The sequence below is a fragment of the Pelodiscus sinensis genome, chromosome 31 (assembly GCF_049634645.1).
Source record: "Pelodiscus sinensis isolate JC-2024 chromosome 31, ASM4963464v1, whole genome shotgun sequence".
NCBI classification, from domain to species: domain Eukaryota; kingdom Metazoa; phylum Chordata; order Testudines; family Trionychidae; genus Pelodiscus; species Pelodiscus sinensis.
Window position 1 is genome coordinate 11,237,525 of NC_134741.1, and position 20,101 is coordinate 11,257,625.

General features: G+C 50.8%; 1 protein-coding gene and 2 non-coding genes across 3 annotated transcripts; all 3 read right to left on the bottom strand.

Annotated features, from left to right (window-relative positions):
- Window positions 1–10,214: 10,214 nt before the first annotated feature.
- Window positions 10,215–11,480, bottom strand: LOC142821480 (general transcription factor II-I repeat domain-containing protein 2A-like). Its single transcript, XM_075912480.1, has one exon. It carries the CDS (start codon window positions 11,478–11,480, stop codon window positions 10,215–10,217), a length of 1,266 nt encoding a protein of 421 aa, XP_075768595.1.
- Window positions 11,481–12,995: 1,515 nt separating this feature from the next.
- Window positions 12,996–13,067, bottom strand: TRNAC-GCA (transfer RNA cysteine (anticodon GCA)). The gene has a single exon. It is a non-coding gene; the product is annotated as a tRNA-Cys (tRNA).
- A 953-nt stretch (window positions 13,068–14,020) lies between these two features.
- On the bottom strand, window positions 14,021–14,114 carry TRNAI-UAU (transfer RNA isoleucine (anticodon UAU)). The gene is made up of 2 exons: window positions 14,077–14,114; window positions 14,021–14,056 (listed from the first exon to the last, which is right to left on the bottom strand). It is a non-coding gene; the product is annotated as a tRNA-Ile (tRNA).
- Between the last annotated feature and the right edge of the window lie 5,987 nt (window positions 14,115–20,101).

Consider the following 20,101-nt stretch of genomic DNA (forward strand, 5'->3'; position numbering starts at 1 on the left):
CTCACAGAGCTGCCACCTCTCTGGGAGGCGGATGAACTGCAGGTGTGGGACAGCTCCCTGCCAGCAGGGACAGCAGCCAAGGCACCAAATATCACTGGGTCTGCAGCCAATGTTGGGAACTGGGCAGGGAACAGGAGGCTTTTGTGTCACACACATCTCAGGTAGGATGGACCCTCACTGAGCCCAGACTGTGACTGGTCTTAGCCAGGAATGTGCCCGGGGCTGGTTTGTGACACTCTAAGGCCATGTCTACACTGGGCGTAAGAGCGACGCTGCCGCAGTTGATGTTCCGGGCTCTAGGGAAGACCGGCTGATTGGAACTGAGCTGTGCAGAGTCTTGTAAAGGGAACCGCAACTTCTCTGGATATTTGCCGAGTTTTATATGAGGTTTTATCAGAAGGGACATTGTGGGCTCTGGAATAAGGTAGGTAGGGAGGAAAATTGTTCACAGGTGGGGGAATTAGCTTAAGTGGTGGAGCACTCGCTTAACATGCAAGAGGCAGTGGGATCAATACCCATGTTCTCCACTGGTAGAGATTTGCTTGTTCCTTTATTTTGCAGGCAGAGACAACAAGGGAGCTAAGCACTTCTAGGGGCCTCTCAGCAAAAGGCAGGGGGCTAGTTTCTGCAGTGCAGTGGGTGTCATGTTTGCTGGGTATAGAAAAGGTCCCTGGCTAAAAGCCAGACAGGAAAAATCCAGCCTGTAACACCCAGAGGAAGGGATTCACTTGCCTGGGCAGAGCAGGAACAGACCATCACTTGGCTGCCAGCTGTTTGCACATCTGGACACGGAAGCATTCTGAGCCTTGGTTCTACCAGGCAGTTTCTTTTCAGCTCCCTGCAAACTGCTTCCCAGCTGTGGGTGAGGCTGAGTGTGAGTGAAACCAGCTGCACTTTGGATGATTTTAATTGTTTAAAAAGCCTCGTTCACCTCTTCTGCCTAGAGAGGTGTCTATAATAGTTGCCTAGAGTGACATCACACTGGGGTTTTACCCCTTTAACCTCACCCAGAGACTCCTGACTAGTCTCCTGTGTCCATCTCCCCCTCAGGCCAAGTGTTCGCATGTTTCATATCTAAGGAAACTCCTCCTCCCTTTTTCCTGCCAATCCTTCCTGAACAAGCTGTACCCTTCTGTGCCAATATACCAATAAAGTGTATTATCCCTGTGATACCAACTTCTTCCTGCTTATTACCCATAGTCCTGTGTGTCTATACCAGCATCTAAGGGTGTGTCTAGACTACTGAGTTTTGTTGACAAAAGTGGACTTTTGTCAACAAAACTATACCTGCGTCTACACTACCGCTGTGTTCTGTCGACATAACGTTGACAGAACTCAGCAGTTTTGTCGACGCTGGTAAACCTCATTTTACGAGGCATAACACCTTCTGTCGACAGAGTCCTGTCGACAGAAGGTGTTATTGCCTGTAGGGTTGCATCTAGACTACACTGCCATGTCGACAAAGCAGCTTGCTTTGTCGACAGAACTGAATGTATCTAGATGGTCTTTGTTGACAGAACCCTGTAGTCTAGACATACCCTAAGACACAGATTAGATTTTGCTTCCCAGTGCTCCCGTGTCACTCCTTTATCTCTGCTGTTACAGCCCCTGCTCTCTCCCACTTCTGGCCCATCTCCCCAGTGTCCATGTTGTTCACTTACCTGTAGGCTTTGGGCACCTGCCCCCATCAAACCTAGTTTAAAGCCTCCTCACTAGGTTAGCCAGTCTGCATCCAAATACTCTTCCCTTCCTCAACAGGTGAACCCCGTCCCTGCTTAGCAGCCCTTCCTGCAACAGCATCCCCTGGGCAAGGAAGCCAAAGCCCTCTGCCCACTGAGCTGTAGCTTTCTGTGCCCGGGGGGCCAGACACCGCCTGCGCTCAATGGCTGGAGGGAAGTGGGGAATGGCTGCACTTTGGGAGTCAAAAGTGTTGCCTGGAAACATAAAGAGCCATTTTAAAGAGACTTTGGAGGGGGGCAGCATGGCTTATTTTGCTAAAGCCCCTGCCTCATAAACAGGAGATGGTGGGTTCAAATCCTAGTGGTGCCTTGTTGTAACCTTTGCTCACATTTACTTATGCCCTTCTGGGACACAGAAGAGGCCTCCCCTGGCCACCCATGGAACTGGTGGTTCAGGAAAAGGCTGATTTGAGAGGGGTATTGGGAAGAAGGAAACCACAAGCCTGGAGCTGGTCCCAGCAATTGCAGTCAGAGCCCTTCCTTGCCACTGCCAGTCACAGCAGCCTCTGCACCCGCTCCAGGCTTCTGGTTTCCTTCTTCCCAAAGCTCCTCCCCAATCAGCCTTTTCCTGAACCAGCAGTTCCATCGGTGGCCAGGGGAGGCCTCTTCTGTGTCCCAGAAAATGTGAGCAAAGGCTGCAACAAGGCACCACTGGGAGTTGAAGCCAGGATCCCCTGTTTATTAGGCAGGGGCTTTAGCCAGCTAAGCCATGGCACTCTCCTCACCTTATGTTGGGACTGTGGAGTTGCCTTTGAGGTTCTGCAGGGTTGTGGGAGGGAGAAATAGAGCAAACTTTGATTATCTGGCTTGTAAACCCCTTGGTCTCAGTGTTTAGGTTGGAGTCCCCAGGTAGGGGCCTGGACTCCTTCAGTTTGGTCCCTTCCCGAGGGCACAAAATTGACAACAGAGAATTCCTTTGCCACGCAGCAATCTCTGTTGGCCAAAGGGTTAGCAACCAAATATTTGCCCAAGTTTAAGTGCAGAATCAGAAGACCCTGTGAAGTGTTTTTCTGTTGTGTAGGGGTTAGCACATTTGCCTAGCAGGTAAAAGGTCCCTGGTTCAAAGCCAGGCAAAAACACTGTGTCATCTCTTATTTCAGTTCCCCTTGGTGCCCACAAGGCAGTGCCAGTACCTGTCCCCTGGTGCAGGGATGGGTGGCATGTGGTGCTGGCTTTCAAGAGCCTGCAGAAGACAGCTAAACAGGTTATGCTGAGATGGGAGGAGGCAGTGTTGGGGCTGAGACTTCTCAGCAGTCCCTTACTTGGGACTAGGTTGTTGCAGCCACTAAGTCCAGGGCCTGCCCTGGAAGTGCAGCTGTGCACATGAGGTCCTGCCTCATGCCCAGACCCCAGCCATCCAATTCCCCTCACTTTCTTCCCACCCAGCACCCTCAAATTGCTTTGACACCCTCCCTTGTTCCTGCTCCCTCTATCCTGGCCAGACACCCCACCCTGCTCCTGCATCCACGTTTCTTCTGCACCTTCTCTCCTGGCCACACACGGCTCCTTGGCACTTCTCAAGGCAGGCCCTGCAAGGAGCCACCAGGCAGGAACCAGCCCTTCGAGCTCAGCTTGCACCGGATCTGGTAGTTTCCCACCACATCTCACCTGAGAAGAGGTGACTTGTTCTCCTTCCTTCTTACCTTACGTCTCTGTTCCCTTCAAAGGTCTCCGCTGCCTTGGGACCCGCCTCCTCAGGGCGCTGCCCCTCTGCCACTGGGTTGGGAGTGGGAGACTCCACAGTCTCTGCACCTGGGCTGAGAAGTCTCACGGGGACTCGTCTGTTGATGGGTTAGTCAGCCCGATGGCTAGCCGGATCCATTCCGTAGCGCTGCCCGAGAGGGAGCTTTACAAGTGCCCAGTGTCCATTGGTATTTTCTGGGTCTGTGTAGGGGACTGGGCTTGGCCATCTTTTCCACGGGAAATGCCTCTTTTTTGGAAAGCAGCTCCCAGGAGTTCATGGAACTTCTTCTTCTCAACTTGGGAAAGGGACGACTCAGGGGCGATGGGACAGAGTTTTGTGTAATGATGACAGGGGGGCAGAAAGCAATAAGAATTTTTCCATGTGTGAAACTCAACACCTTGACATCTCGTCTCCCTCCCAAAGCCAGGGGCTTGTTCCCACAGCCGCAGCCTCAGCAGGGAGCCACACTGGCACTCACTGCTCGTGGGGAAGGGAGCGGGTCCCACAGGGGCTGGGGCTGGGGCTGGGGCTGGCGGGGAATGGGCAGTTGTCACTGAAGGGCAAGGATAAAACGCAGCCACATTGCTGAGGGCAGGGAGAGTGGCTGGTGCTGGGCTGGTGGCACCGTGGGACGTCCCTGGGAGAGCTCTGCAATGTGACCCTGGCTCCCAAGGCAGGAAGTGCAGAATCCCCCTTGGTGAGCGTGAGAGGCTCCAACCAGCCTAATCTGAAACTGAAGGGCTGGATGACCCTGATGCTGGAGTGTCAGAGCCCCTGTCAACCTGCCCTTTGTTTGTCCCCTTTCACACCAGGCAGGGCAGGGCCCACGCTCCCAGCAGGGAGTTACAGGCACGTCTCTCACAGCCAGAGCACTGGGACGACCATGGAGCAGGACTCACTGGCCAGTGTGTAGTACCATGGGATTTACAGTGGGAGTCAGAACCCTACCTTGCCAGTGCCAGTCACCTCTGCACCTGCTCCAGGGTGAAAAAACTGTGAGTAAAGGCCACAACAAGTCACCACTAGAAGTTGAACCCAGGATCTCCTGTTTATTAGGCAGGTGCTTTAGCCAGCTAAGCCATGGTGCTCTCTGGAGAAAAGCTGGTAAAACTCTTCTATTGTATGGTCCCAGACAAAACCTTTGACTCCCAAAGTGCAACCATTCCAACATCCCACCCCTTCTAGCCACTGGGTCTGTGCAGGCTGGAGCCTCCTCCTACCATCTCTGGCCTGCTTCCTGCAAAGCTCTCAGCCTTTGACCTGTTTCTGCTTCACTGTCCATCCCAGGTGGTAGTCACCACAGAAAACATCTCTGTGGCCAGCATGGGGCTTGAACCCACAATCTTGGAGCTATTAGCACCATCCTCGAACCAACTGAGCTAGCTGGCCTGGCACAGATAGGCTCACCAATGGCCTCTGGCAGTTCCCAAGATGACTGCAGCTGCCAATGGCTCTTCTCTGATGGGGCCACTAGTGACTCACTGTGATGTGGGCTGGCTAGTCCACCTGGTTTGAGGGTTGGCCAGAGTGGCTGGTGGCCGACAGACGCAGGGCAAAGAGGCAGCCAGAATCTCTTGCTGCCAGCACCTTGCCTCCCAGCTTCTTCCCTGTAGGCAGCAGCTGCAGCCTCTTTAAACCTCTGGGTCAGCTGCACTTTTCCAGTTAAGCTAATTCTGCTCCACCTGCAACCTGTCTCCAGTCAGTGCTTCTGCCACGGCTTGGCCCAGGAGGGCCTGGGCCCTGTCGCTTTTCACCACGACTTCGTAGGAGGCCACATAGGAAGGGGCCATTGCAGGTGCACAACCCCCTGGCCTGCTGTGTCTGTGGAAAGGGGGGCAAAGGACACACACTTGTCACTAGGGAACAGGGTGCATGGATCCCACTCATTCCTGCAGAAAATGAACCAGCTGAGCATTTTGCTGAGAACAGGCCAGAATCCTGCTGGGAGAGGCTCCATCATGCACAGACTCTGCGCAAGGCCAGACTGCTGGGAGGAGACTCTGGCCATGGACTTTCCTCCCCTCTCTGTTACCTCCTGCACCTGGGGCTGAAAGGGACGTGGGCTGCAGGCTGGTCTTGCCCAGCTGCCTTCCCCAGTGGGAGCAGAAAATGCTCATGGAAGGGCTCACAGGTTGTCCCCAATGCACTGGCCTGAGGGCCTGAATTCTTGCTGCCACTGGGTGCACCCAAATGACCATCTGGGGGGCAGGCTTCCCAGCTCACACCCCTCCTGTCACACTTGGTTCCATGAGAACAAAGCTTCCAAAGGAGTTTGAATTTCCTTCATCTCCCCTTGCTGCTGTGCTAAAAGAAATCCTGAAACTGGCTCCTTCTCCTGTCTCTGGAGAGATGGAAATGGGGCTGTTCCTAGTGGGGAAAGAAGTGGGTGTGTCAGGAGGGGGATTTGTGCTCAAACCTCCCCACAGAGCAGAACCCCCCTATTAGAGGCAAGAAAGAACCTTGAGTCAGGCAGGGGAGAACACTTGGCTCCTGTTACTCTGAGATGGGATATTAGGAAACCTTTTGCACCCATCCAGCCTAGCTCAGTTGGTAGAACATGAGACTCTTAATCGCAGGGTCATGGGTTCAAGCCCCATGCTGGGTGGTGCTGTTCTTTAACTCACCTACCAGCAATTCTCTCTCAGCTTTCACCAGGGTTTTAGAAAGAAAAAGTCTAGACCTGGGGTCCAGCTTTAGTAGAACCAAAGAGAGAACCAACTGCAATTTCTGTCTTCTGAGGAGAAGGGAAGAGGATTTTCTTCTTCTCAGTTCTAGCCACATCAGCCCAGGGAGGAGAAAAAATAACCCTCTGCCCGCTGATTGTCCCCTGTCAGCCTCTGTAGCTTCACCTCCTTCCACAGCAGCTCCAGCTTTGAGCTACAAATCTCAAGGGGCTGGTGAGGAAATGAGGAGCTGGCAGCTCGGGTTAGTCACGTCCATGAGCATAAGAGGTGGAGTGTTCACAAGGTGCATTCCCCTCCCCTGCAAAGCAGGGTGTTGGAAAGAGCTAGAAACAGAACAGTCAGCCAAGTTTCCTTTCCAGAGTGTGTTTCTGTGGTGTAGTGGTTATCACTGCTGCCTCACAGGTAAAAGGTCCTTGTTTCCAAGCTGGGCAGAAACACATGGATACCTCTTATTGCATCTCCCTTTGGTGCCTAGGTAAGTGTAGCTCCTGCTGCCTGTGCCTGAGATGAGCCCAACAACCAGGTAACAGAAGGGGCAACGTCAGCTGAGAACACCGCTTGGTGCCAGCCTGGGGAAGCGAGATGGGTCAGGCTGGGAGCTTGTGGCTTGGCCTCCCCTGCTCTTGGAGGCTGGTGTATGGGGTTGGCTCTTCTTGCTGCCTCCGTTGTGTGACTTGCCCAAGGTGGGCATGAGTCAGGTGTGGGGCAGAGGAGGGAAGCCAAGCTGAGGGGCGTAGGGCAGAAGCTCCATGCCTCCATAGGATTCAGTGGGGTGAGCAGAGCCTCTTCCTTCCTCCCCCCACTGTTCTGCCAAAGCCTGTGGGGTGGGGCTGGCTGTGGGGAGGCAGAGTCCTGTGTATGTCTCAGGGAATCCCAGGGATGCTCCTCGCAGCCCAGGAGAAGAAGGGGGCTCTAGGTGGAAGGAAACCAAGTAAAGCAGGTCCCAGTGGGCATGAACTGGGGCACCAGTTTGGCCCAGTTGAGTGAGGAGAGGTTGGTTCAGGTCCCATAGTGTCAAGGGCAGCGCTCAGCACTCGGAATCTGAGGCCCCATTCCTGTGTCCCTTTCTGGGCTGACCCACTGGCCGAAAGGGGCTGTGGCTGCTGCTGGCAGGGAAGAAGCTGGGAGACAAGGTGCTGGCAGCAAGAGATTCCGGCTGCCTCTTTGCCCTGGGTCTGCCGGCTGTCAGCCACCTTGGCCAACCCTCAAACCAGCTAGTGGCCCTGTCAGAGAAGAGCCATTGGCAGCATCAGAGACATCCCTGCAGCAGTCTGAGGTGCCTTTCTTGAAAGGGCCACTGGTGAGTTGCATTTTTGCAGGCTGGCTAGCTCAGCTGATTAGAGTGTGGTGCTAATAATGCTAAGGTCATGGGTTCAAGCCCCATGCTGGCCACAGGGGTGTTTGGTTTGGTGACTTCCCTTCCTTTAGCTGCCTGCTATGGACAGGGAAGCAGAAACAAGCAAAAATGTGAGCTTTGCAGGAAGCAGGGCAGAGATCTGGTAGAGGAAGGCTCCAGCCTGCACAACCCCAGTGGCTAAAGGGCCTTGGCCTGGCTTCCTGTCCCCAAAAGCAGGGGAACTGATGCCCAAATTCCTGCTGCCGCAGTAGCTACCTCAAGGCACCAGCGGGGGGGGCAGGCTCTGGAGCCCAAGCCACACAGGGAGACTCAATATGACTGGAAGGCCTGGAGCGTGAGAGCCCTGCACAGAGGCTACTGCTGGGGGCCTGCTTCAGTGGCCCAGCAGCTCAAGTTCCCCTGAACCAGCTTCTCCCCCTGGAGCCACCTCCCAGTGCTGCTGAGGCCCCTGACATGAGGCAGTGGGACCACCAGAGGAAGGTGCCAGCCTTAGCCCTTCCTCCCAGCCTCCTCCCCCTCCCAGGTCCTTTCCCCAGCCCCTCTCCAGTTCTACATTTCCCAACCAGAGAGTTTGTTCTTTCAGCAGGGAAAAGTCCTGTTTGTGTTACCAGCAGGGGGAGAGGGAGAGGGAAGGGGGTGTGTTTGGGGGGAGGAGGCACAGAGGGCAAAAAAAGAGGAGTAACCTTAGTTCAAACCAAGGGGCTTGGTTTGAACTAATGCAGCAGCCCCAGAGCTCCCTTTCACTTTCAATACACTGCATGGGTGAGAGTATGCAAATGAAGTATGTACTATTTAAATCCCTGCTTCACGTGCAACTCTGGTGTATCTACTTTGCTAGAAATAAGACCCCAGTGTAGACACACCCACACAAGGGCTCAGCCACAGGAGCAAAGATTTCCACCGAGGACTGGGATTGAACCAGGGGCCCTTAACACTGCACACTAATGCACCCCCCACTAAGCTACTTCAGTGGCTATGGGGGCTGTTCTGACATCACCACTTCTCCCTCAGGGATGCTTTACTCCCCAGCAGGGCACAAGAGATGCTGTTGCTGGTGGCCCTGCAGGGCAAGATGAGCTTTGCCTGCCCCTCACATCCTAACTCGCTACTTGGCCATTTCCTGCCCCCTTCCTGGGCAGACCCAATGGCTGACAGGGGCTGTGGCTGCTGATGATGGGAAGAAGATGGGTGGTGAGACCCTGGTGCCAAGAGTGCCCACCTGCCTCTTTCCTGCTTGGGCCTGGCTCTCAGCACGGGGCAGGCGGGGGTGCCCTGAGAGGCCATGCTGGCCAAAGGGGTGTCTGCTTTGATGACCTGCCTTTGTATAGCTGCCTGCTATGGACAGGGAAGGAGAAAGAAGCCCTGGGAGGTGAAGCAGTGGGAGGGAAGCAAGGAGCAGAGTGTCAGCTGCCAGCTGAGAGTAACAGGTGCCCTCTGCCTCCTGGGACCGCCCCTCCCTGAGCCGCCAGCCCCCTGTCTCTCACCATGCGCCCCTTGGGGAGTCCACTCGCTCTGGGCTCTGGGGGCCTCCCGCTCCCACAGGGAATGACACAGCCCTGTGCCCTAGCCCAGAGCCACTCCCAGCCCGTGTGAAACAGGAGGGTTCACTGAGCGTCTGACACAGCACAGGGTCCCAGGCAGGTAGCAGGGGCTGCGGGTGAGGAGTGAGGGCACCAGAGGGGGCAGGGAAACAAGTAGCACCAAGACTCTTGCCACCAGGGTCTGGCCACCTGACTCCCTGCCCAGGCTGCTGGGCCCCCGACCACTTCAGCTGCCAGGTCAGCCAAGGAGCTAAGGCAGGAATGGGGGGAAGGAGCAAGTCAAACTGTAGGTGGCAGGAAACACCCGTCTCGCCTTCCTGGGCCGTGCACAACGGCATCATGTTTGTGACACGGCTGCCAGACATCCCGGACAGTTAATAACCGACTAGAGGGGTTTATGGGTAGCTCAGTGTGAGGAGCCTAAGATGAAATATTTAAAGGTCCCTGGCTCAATCCCAGGCTTTGCCATGTCTCTCAGTGCAGCAGGGCCCTCTCTGCTCCCCTGGCCCTGCTAGTGCCCTGTGACATCCCCCCATCCATCTTGGCCACAGCCCAGCACTGGAAACTCCTGAGCATCTGATTAACCTCCTTCTCTTCCTTGGCTAAAGTCCTCTCCCCCTGTGCGTGTGGCTGGCAGTGGTTGCTAGATGGATCCATTCACATGCAGCTTCACTAAAACTCCCCTCGTTGGCCTGCGCCCAGGTCAGTCCGTGTCACTGGCTCAGGGGTTTCTCTCCCCAGTGCGCTGCAGAGAAAGCCCTTGGCTACGTCTACACTGGCCCTTTTTCCGGAAGGGGCATGGTAATTTTTGAGATCGTAATAGGGAAATCCGCGGGGGATTTAAATATCCCCCGCGGCATTTAAATAAAAATGTCCGCCGCTTTTTTCCGGCTTTTAGAAAAGGCGGAAAAGAGCGTCTACGCTGGCCAGATCCTCCGGAAAAAAGCCCTTTTCCGGAGGATCTCTTATTCCTACTTTGAAGTAGGAATATTCTCTGTATTGTCACTTGTATCTGGCTTTCAATAAACAAACAAATATGAAAAAAAGTTAAACACAAATTAATCATATGCGCTCATCAGCACCTAATGGAAAATAGTGAAAAAAACCACAGTAATTTATGTGGTTTTTCTAATAAAGTCAGTATGATTTTTGGCACTGCATTTCTTCAGCCAATTTTTCGTAGTTGGGTAAGTAGGATGATATTCCTGTTCATAAGCAGTCATCAAGATGAACATCTGTAAGCCTAGATCTGTACTTTGATTTTATGAAGTTCATTGTTGAAAACAGAACTTCGCATAGATAAGTGGAACCAAAATAAGATTTTATTTTGTATGCTACATTTTTTAAGGCAGGAAACTTTTTTTGGTCAATCAGATTCCAAAAGTTTTCATCTGTTGCACAGGATTTTAGAACAATATCATTTTGAAGGTCCAAAATCTCCAGTTCCACTTCTTCTGTTCTTACCTGAACGAGACTCGCAATTGAGGTAGCCATTTCTGTTACCTCTATTTGGGAAGTAAAAGGATTCACAAGAAAGGCAACTACAGGCTCAATGATGGTGAACTGTTGAAATCTCTTTTCAAATTGTTGCAGAAGTGTTTGAAAATGGATAACAAATGGTGATGGGTTAAAATCACTGTCACATACCATTTTCTTCATGCTTGGGAAATGTACAAGAGACTTTGTCTTCATATGTGACATCCACAAGATCAGTTTTGCTTTGAATGATTTTACAGAACCTATCATTTGAGCCACATGTTTGTCTTTTCCCTGGAGCTCAAGATTTAAAATGTTCAATTTGTCAGTTATGTCAGCAAGAAAAGCCAAGTCCATTAACCAGCTGGAGTCTTCTAGTTGCTCGAAGTTCTGATTTGTGGACTTCAGAAATTCTTTGATCTCTTCAACTAGGCTTAAAAAACGTGCAAGAACTTTACCTTTGCTCAGCCATCGTACTTCTGCGTGCAAGATAAGATCAGATTGTTTATCATCAATATCTTCCAACAGGGCCTTAAAAAGTCGGTGTTGCAAAGGTTTCACTTGAATAGAGTTAATTATTTTAATAACGACATTCATGACATGTTGAAAAGAAAGAACTTTGACGCGCAAAGCTTCTTGGTGGATAATACAATGATAAGACATACATTTTGGAAAGGATTCATCCTTCTTGCAGAGTGCAATGAATCCATTGGTGCAGCCCATCATTGCTGGTGCCCCATCAGTGGTGATCGCAGACAGCTTGTGTAGTGGCATACTAATTGATGTTGCGTATGATTTGAATAAATTATAGATGTCCTCACCCTTTGTTCGCCCTTTCATAGGTAATACTTTTAGTAACTCTTCTTTTATGGTGAAGTCACTAAATACCATCCTCACCATAACTGCCAACTGTGCTGTATCTGATATATCTGTCGACACATCGAACTGCAGTGAAAACCAGTCACATATTTCCAAGTCATCCTTTAGCTGAGTTTGCATGTTGTTTGAAATTGCATGTATCCTCCTTGTAACTGTGTTGTCTGATAACTGCAAGTCTTGTATTGCTGACAAAATCTCATGCTTGTTAGAAAATCCTTGAAACAGGCAATCAGCACCAGTCAAAAATGCTTCCTTCAACAATTCTCCATCTTGAAAGGGTTTTTTCTTCTTTGCGAGAAGATGAGCAATTTTAAAGGAAGCAATAGTAGCACTTTTAGACTTTACTACTTATCTAGTGAAAACAGATTGCTGTGCAGATAGGTTTGATTTGAGTTGATTAATTTTCTTCTTTCTCAATTCAGATTTAGGTGGATGGCTAATGTCAAAAGAGCTGTGATTAGTTTGGAAATGGCATTCAACATTATGTTTTTTTGGCACTGCAACAGTACCACCGCACAATAAGCAAACACATTTCCCTTTATTGTCAATAAAACGATAGGTTTCTTCCCACTCTGCATTGAAATAATACGTACGCTGTCTTTTATTTGAACCACTCATTTTGGGCAAAATGTTATAAAAATAATAAATCGCAAAGCACGATAAAACAGCAGTATCAGTAAGGGGCAGATGAAAGTTTTGCGGGCCAGGGCATCACAGTTTCGCGGGCTCCCCTTTGGAGAAAAATTAGAAAAAAGGTGTCAAATGTGAAATTGAAGGCTATTTTCATATTAAATGTGAATTGGGTAAATTTGATAGAAGTTGGATAATTTTTATTTTAATTATATTGTAATTCATTTTTAAACAAAATTCTGCATTAATAAAAAAGGGGGGGATGTCCAAATGTTGAGCAAAAAAAGCACCCTCTCCCCCCCCCCAAAAAAAAAATCATGGCACCTTTAAATCTCACACTCCCTTCCACATGGCAGGGGAAGAATGTCCCAAGTGGCTTTCCAGATGAGAAACTGAAAATACCAGGTATTTTACTGGTGGGGAGGGAGTCAGGCCAGGGATTCGGATTGCACTTCAGGGCAGGGGATTGGGGTGCAGGGTCTGGGAGGAGAGTTCTGTGGGTAAGTTGTCAGAGTGGGAGTAGCTGGGGGGGGGGGGATGGACACTTACCAGCCAGATACACAATGCTCTCCAGTTTCTTCCACAGGAGCTGCCTGGCCATGTGCTTGGGGATTGGTAGGTTCCCGCAGCTGCCATTGTCCAGGTCCAGCCAATGGGCTTGTGCGGGGGGGGGGGGGGGCGGAAGCAGCCATAAGGGACCCTCCCTTGCCAGCTCACAGCTCCTGCATCACAAAGGGCCCCGCCACAGCTGTTTTGCGAGTGAGGGGAGGGGGGCTGTTGCTGCCTCACGGCCGGACCAGACCAGCCTGGGATTTGCTCCAGCTGCTGAAGCACCTGCGCGGACTGCCTGCTGCGGTGGGGGCGGGGCTCGAGCCTCCGAAGCACCGCGTCAGACTCTCTTGCGAGCCCCAGGCTGCCGACCCTGCTTTAAATGGGTGAATGTGCGTAGTATTAAAATGCTAGCACGGGCACCGTGTTGGGGACCACGGAAATAGACACTCTCACAGAAGGCACTTGGATTTAAACCAAGAACCGTGTGATCTGCAGTCAAACACTCTGCCACTGAGCTACACCCCCATGCAAAACAAGTGTCTGCAGCCAGTATTGAGAAGTGGGTAAGGAACAAGTGGCTTTTGTAGAACACACATCTCTGGTGGGACAGACCCTCAGTGACCCCAGATTGTGACTGGTCCTAACAAGGAGTTTGTTATGAAAGCAGCAGAGCTGGGGCAGGACAGAGGTTCTGTCCACACAGAAAAGTTCTTTTGGAACAATGGCCGTTATTCCAAAATAACAATGTGAGCATCTACACAGCAATTCTGTTATTTTGAAATAACTCTGAAATAACGGACGGCTAATTCCGACTTCTGTAAACCTCACTGTACAAAGAATAATGCCTATTCTAAAATAGCTATTTCAAAATGAGGCCTGTGTAGATGCTCTACTTCTGCTATTTCAAAATAGCCCCTTCCCAGGGCCATTGTAAGTTATTCAACTTGGGGCTCTAAATCAAGGTAGCACGTCTACATTAGGGAAGCCTCCTTGGACTCATTTTGAGGTTTCCCTGCAGTGTAGATGTCCTATTTTGGAATAACTATTCCAGAAGAGCTTATTCCAAAATAAATATGCTGTGTAGACATAGCCAGAGAGTCCTGAGAAATGAAGCAGCTGTAGGGAAGCCAGGAGTGCAGAGGCCAGTCTGAGACCTAAGTGTCCCAGGTGTCTACGCCATCCCCAATGTCTAGGTTCCATGGTGTAAGGAGCAGCACTAATGACTCTGAGTCTTGTCATCTGAGTTCAAGTTTCAGTAGAACCTGCAGGTCCTGGGGTGGTTGCTGGGAGGTCCTCATGCTCCATGCTTTTTGGCTTCCTTGTTCTGAGGTTCACTAAGTGCCTCGAATTCTGGCCACCCCGCATTCACTCTGAAGAGGCCATAATATGTGAGGGGGAATTTTCACTGATCCCTTCTCCTCTGAGCTGGAATCCCAGCATTCACTGGAAGGGCCAGCCCAGCAGGGACTAAAAACCACTGCTCCAGGTGAGGTTTGAACTCACAGCCTCAGCATGTTTCCTACAAGTACTGTCATATAAGTACTGTGCACTGACCCATTGTGCCACTGGAGCAACTCTGTTAGATGCTTCTTCAAAGTCCTTAGATTGAAAAAGTCAAGAAGCACAAAGTGGAATTGAACAAGTGGGGCAAGATCAATTCTGATGGATTTGCACAAACCAAGATCTCACCATAAGGTCTCACTGAGATTTGAACTCAGCTTGCCAGAGTCAATGTTCTGTTCTGTGCCTGAGGCTCTCAGCTAGTTGACACGCTAGTCTCCTTGCTTGCTCCAATTGACTGCTTCACCTCTCCGGACCCTGCCCCTTCTGCAAGTGGCCTCATGGGAATGATCTGGCTCCCTTTCCAGCAGAAGAAGGAGAAATGTTGCCGTGTATTACACACATTGGCACCTCACAGACACCAGCCCTGTATCCCCCTGCCCTGAGCTCCATGGGGCAGGGAGAAGCTCCAGGAGATGGTTCCCCTGGATCAGGAGTGGCCTGAGGCCGACTGCAGCAGCTGGTACCCTAGGCAGGGAGCTGATTGCGGTGCCCCTGCCTGCATGGCCAGTAATGGCCATGACATCATCACGTGTGCCTGGGCCAGCGGCGCCCTAGGCAGCTGCCTAGGCTCACGGGCCGCCCCTGCCTGGGATCATGTCTCACATTGATCCTAAGGTTGTGGGAACCCAGACCCACCCTGCAGCCTGGAATGCCGGTTCCTAGAAGCTCCTCCTGAGAAAGGACTCGACTGAGGGGTCAAGAAGAAGCTGGGGAGAGATGAGGCCAGAGGTTTTTGGGTGGAAGAGTGCAGCTTCTCGACTCTTGGGCTAAGTTCGAGAGCTGCAAACAGGGAAGTGGCTTCTGGACACTCTGCGTGGCCAAAAGTTGATTATCCTAAGTGAAACATTTGCACCTCCGGGTGTGTCAATCATGGATTTCTATTGTATAGGGATTCTTAAAATGTCAGCAAACCCCTCGTGTGTTCTTGTGCCAATGCACATAAACCAGGCAGACGGGTCCCTCAACTGAAACCAGTTCAAACCTGCTGGGTGTCTGGTTTCTATTCCCATCAGTTGACCAAGGCTGAGATCTGTACAGAAGAACAAGAACCACGTCCAGCTGGAGAGGAATCGGTGTGATCAATCTTCTGGAACTTAATTCAGCCAGTCAAACTAAGACTTACTAAATCAAACCCAGAGGGCACCCCACCAGCATCCTGCACTTCTGCTCTTTGCTCCCTTTGGCTTCCTGCTGTGGGGCCAAAGCCAAGTTCAACTGAAAGAAGCCGATTGCAGGTACATATTGAGGGATGGTAGGAAAAGCAGACACATTGGTCAGGCACCGCTGGTTTCATACACACTCAGCCTCACCTACAGCCGGGAGGCAGTTTGCAGTGAGCTGAAAAGAAACTGGCTAACAGAAACAAGGCTCAGGATATTTCTGGGTCCAGATGTGCAAACAGCTGGTAGCCAAGCTTGTAGCCATTGTTAGGAGTGTGACCAAAACACAGGCTTCACTGTGAGCAGGATTTGAGCCTGTGCAGGGAAACACTTTTAGATTTCTAAGCCAACTGTTTAACCACTTGGCCATCATTACTATGGGAAAACTGTCTCCTGTATTTATATGTGAACAAAAAATTTGTTACTTGCTCTCTGGCCAACTCAGATTGCTACAGGGCAAAGGAATTCTCTCTTAATTCTGTGCCCTCAGGAAGGAACCAACCTAAAGGAGGCCGGGCCCCCACGCCAAACTGTGAGACCCAGGGGCTTACCATCCAGACGATCAGTGTTTGCTGCACTTCCCCTCCCCCCCCAGCAATGCTAAATCTCAAGGCCAACTCTACAGTCCCAGTGGCTGGGGGAAACGTGCATGTTAGAGCCTCTGCCCACTGAGCTGTAGCTTTCTGTACCCGGGGAGCCAGACACTGCCAGGGCTGGAGGGAAATGGCTGCACTTTGGGAGGCAAAGGTGTTGTCTGGGACCATAGAATAGAACAGTTTTAGGTACTGGCCTGTAGAGAGCACTATGGCTTAGTTGGCTAAAGCAACTTTTTCATAAACAGAAGATCCTGGGTTCAACTCCCAGTGGTGCCTTGCTGTGGCCTTTGCTCACATTTTCCTATGTCCTTCTAGGACACAGAAGAGGCCTCCCCTGGCCATCCATGGAACTGCTGGTTCAGGAAAAGGCTGATTGCAGAGGCTCGTTAGGGAGAAGGAAACCAGAAGCCTGGAGCAGGTGCAGAGGTGACTGGCACTGGCCAGGCAGGGCTCTGACTCCCACTGTAAGTCCCTGGGTACCACACACTGGCCAGTGAGTCCTGCTCCATGGTCGTCCCAGTGCTCTGGGTGCGAGAGACATGCCTGTAACTCCCTGCTGGGAGCATGGGCCCTGCCCTTCCTGGTGGGGAGGGGACAAACACAGGCCAGTTGACAGGGGCTCTGACACTCCAGCACTGGGGTCGTCCAGCCCATCAGACGGATTCAGACCAGCCTGGCTGGAGCCTCTCGTGCTCACCAAGGGGGATTATGCACTTGCTGCCTTGGGAGCCAGGGTCACATTGCAGAGCTCCCCCAGGGCCGTCCCACGGTGCCACCAGCACAGCCCCAGCCACTCTCCCTGCCCTTGGCAACGTGGATGTGTTTTATCCTTCCCCTTCAGTGACAACTGCCCATTCCCCGCCAGCCCGATCCTGTGGGACCCGCTCCCTTCCCCACGAGCAGTGAGCACCAGTGTGGCTCCCTGCTGAGGCTGCGGCTGTGGGAACAAGCCCCTGGCTTTGGGAGGGAGACGAAATGTCCAGGTGTTCAGTTTCGCCCATAGCTAGTGTGAGGTGACCCATGCTTTGGGAGCAGCTGGAGGTGCCTCCTGAGAGCTGGTTTTCAGAGGGCTGTGATCAGCCCTTCCTGTGTTTCTGGCTCCTTCCAAGGGCTTGAATCTGGCACCTAAAATTAAGGAATGTGCATTTGGAAGAGGGAATTTTTGTCTCTTTGTCATCCTTGGTGTGCCCCAGTGGCCTAATGGAAAAAGCATTGGCTCCTTTGGCCAGGGATTGTGGATTCAAGTCCCATCTGGATTGACAGTTGTGATGTTTCCTGGTAGATGTTGAGGGGGAAATCTCGCTCCCCTGGGGTACAGAGCCCCCAGAAGGGTTTGAGGCTGGAGGTCAAATCAAATCAGTGAGGCAGGAGAGAAACCTAGAAGAGAAAACTTTATGATGCATGCATGCAGGCTGTCACACCGAGAGTGAAGCAGCCCTGACAGACAGATTCAGGGATTCTTTATACAGTATGTTCAGACAGCTCAGTTGTGGATTGTTTTTCTTTAACATATCAAAGTCTCAGCAGAAGCACTCTGAGACTTCTGTTCACCCCAGGAGTGCTAGAAGTAAGTTTTACAGAACAAAGCCATATGAGAATGTGGAGTGGAGAAGTCTACAAGGCAAACTGTGACAAAGATAAGGGTTTACATGGCAAATTGTGACAGACTAGGAGTATCCATGAACTTGAGATAGGAGGCATTGTAAGGGTCTTGATTAGAGCTAATTTGATTTCTCTGTGTTACAGGGAGAGAGGCCTGGAAAACTTTTTAACCCTTACAGCAGTTTTCTTTTAGAAAGTTATGATTTCTGCACAGTCCCCCCTTAGACACAATTGGAGTTATTTGATTTTCCCCACAATGTAGAGTCTCTTTGGCTTCCTCTTTACCATGTTATCTGTGAGATGTTTCAACACTGGGCAAGTGTCCCCTGGAATTGCCATTTTTCCCCAGACAGGACCCCTCAGGAGCAGACAGTAACACTGGTGTTAGGCGCAGATAGGAGGAGAGTGTTTGCTAAAAGCTGAGGTGTGCAAAGTGAAGTCACCTGCAGAGATGCAGGCACTGGCGTCTCTGTATGTGCCTTGGCACCTGTTACCCATCGGTACTCACCACCTCTCACCCCCCTGCCAGCACCCAGACAGAAGGCCAATGCACATGGAGCCAGCGACCGTTGCGAGGGAGGTGGCTGCAGCACAATTCCAGGCCTGGGGCACATTGAACAATTGTTTGAACTATTTTTAAAACAAAAAATATGAAAAACTTTAGGCTCCATCTACACTGCAGGCTTCTTGCCCAAGAACTGTTTTGGGCAAGAGTTCTTGTGCAAGAGCACATCCACACTGCTATATGCTTTAGCCCTAAAAGCAAGGCAGGTTAGCTCAGTTGTTTGAATGTTAGTTTGTTAAGTCCAGGGTTATGAGTTTAATTCTTGAGGTAACCATTTAGGTATCTGGGGCATATCTGTCAAGGATGGTTCTTGGAGCTTCCTTAAGCGCAAGGACAGAACTATCTGACCTCTCAAGGCTCCTTCCAGGTCTATGAGATGGTGTATCTTCTTATAAAGAGAATTGTGGACACTCTCTTGTGCATGAAAGCTCTAGCCATAGGGGTTTCTGGCACAAGAAATCCCTCTTGCCTATGCACACTGCCTTTTTGTGCAAGAGGGCTTATTCGTTATGGGGAGAGGAATAACTCTTGCACAAGAAGCCATCTTTTCCAATGGTTTACTGTACATTTTCTTGTGCAAGATTGCATATACAGGGTAAACACTCTGCTAGTTTTTGCACAAAAATGGCCATTTTTGTGCAAAAAGATTTCAGTGTAGACATAGACATGCAGTGTGAAAAACCTCACAACAACAAGCCCACGCCAGGAGGTCCCACTGATATTGGAACTCAGATTGCAGGTTTCAAAGTCCTGATTGCTGCCCCTCACACCATGGGACCAATGTGGCTCAGTGTGTGGGTACCTGGGATACTCAGTTTTCTAGCTGACCTCTGCACTTCAGGCTTCCCTCCTGCTGCTTCATCCCTCTGGCTATGACTACACAGCACATTTATTTTGGAATAAGCTGGTCTTGAATAGTGATTCCAAAATAGCTTATTTCTAACTAGCACGTCTACACTGCAGGGAAACCTCAGAATAGTCTGAGGCAGGCTCCCCAGTGTAGACGAGCTACCTCGATTTAGAGCCCCAGGAAGAATAACTCAGAATGACCCTGGGGAGGGGCTAGTTCAAACTAGCAGCAGTGGCGCATCTACACAGGCCTTATTTTGAAATAGCTAATCTGGAACAGGTGTTATTCTTCATAGAATGAGGTTTGCAGAAGTCGGAATAAGCCGTCTGTTACTTCAGAATTATTTCAAAATAATGGAATTGCTGTGTAGTCTCTTGCATTGTTGTTGTGGAATAATGGCCATTGTTCCAAAAGAACTTTTGTGTGTGGACAGAACCTACGCAGCCCAAGAAATGTGATTGGCAGCTCGTACCCACAATCATTTTGTCAATTGAAGTGGAGGGCTCTGAAGACACAGATCCAAGATAACCACCTTGGTTGCTTTCTGCTAAGGCCACACTGGAGGGAAGAGAAAGGCTCCTTCAAGCTGAGCCAGCAACCTAAGGATCATTTGCTAAGCACACTCTACAGCCCTCTGCTCTGCCAGCTGAGCTATCAAAGGTACCTAAACAACATTAGTTCGTCCAAGTTGTCCCTTCTGCAAGTCTCAGGGCAACTTCTCCCCCAAGTAGGTGGCATTGCTGATGAGGGGCAGAGGAGCACAGGGGCTGTCACAGGTACTTCACATGCAGACAGACCCCCTGGGTGAAACCTGAGCTAGATCCATCCATGTCACAGCAAAAGGAAGAAAGTTGGGTTCTTCTCACGTGTCTTCTTTGTTCCAGAGTCTCTAGGGGTGTGGCACCAAAACCTTTTGTGCTGGCCGTAATGTTTTCCTTTATTTAAAATGAAGTTTGATCAACTAACATAAGACAGTTCAAACGCTTAATCATTTAATGATTTAAATTAAACTTTTCTCCCCAGTTGCAGCCCTAGCAAAATGGCTGGGGTGTAATTGTGTCATTAGTGGCGAGTGTCCATTAGTAACCAAGAGTCCATGGAAAAGTTTGGGGAGGACAGGGGCTCAGCAAAGGGGTGGGGTCTTGCGGAAGGGATGGGATAGACCCTGGCTTTCCCTGACATTTAAAAGGTGACCTTGGGGGCATGTGGCACCGTGAGCAGCC

What these genes read in the sequence shown, in the direction of transcription:
- LOC142821480 (XM_075912480.1), bottom strand. Translation starts at nt 11,480, where the DNA reads ATGCAAACTCAGCTAAAGGATGACTTGGAAATATGTGACTGGTTTTCA.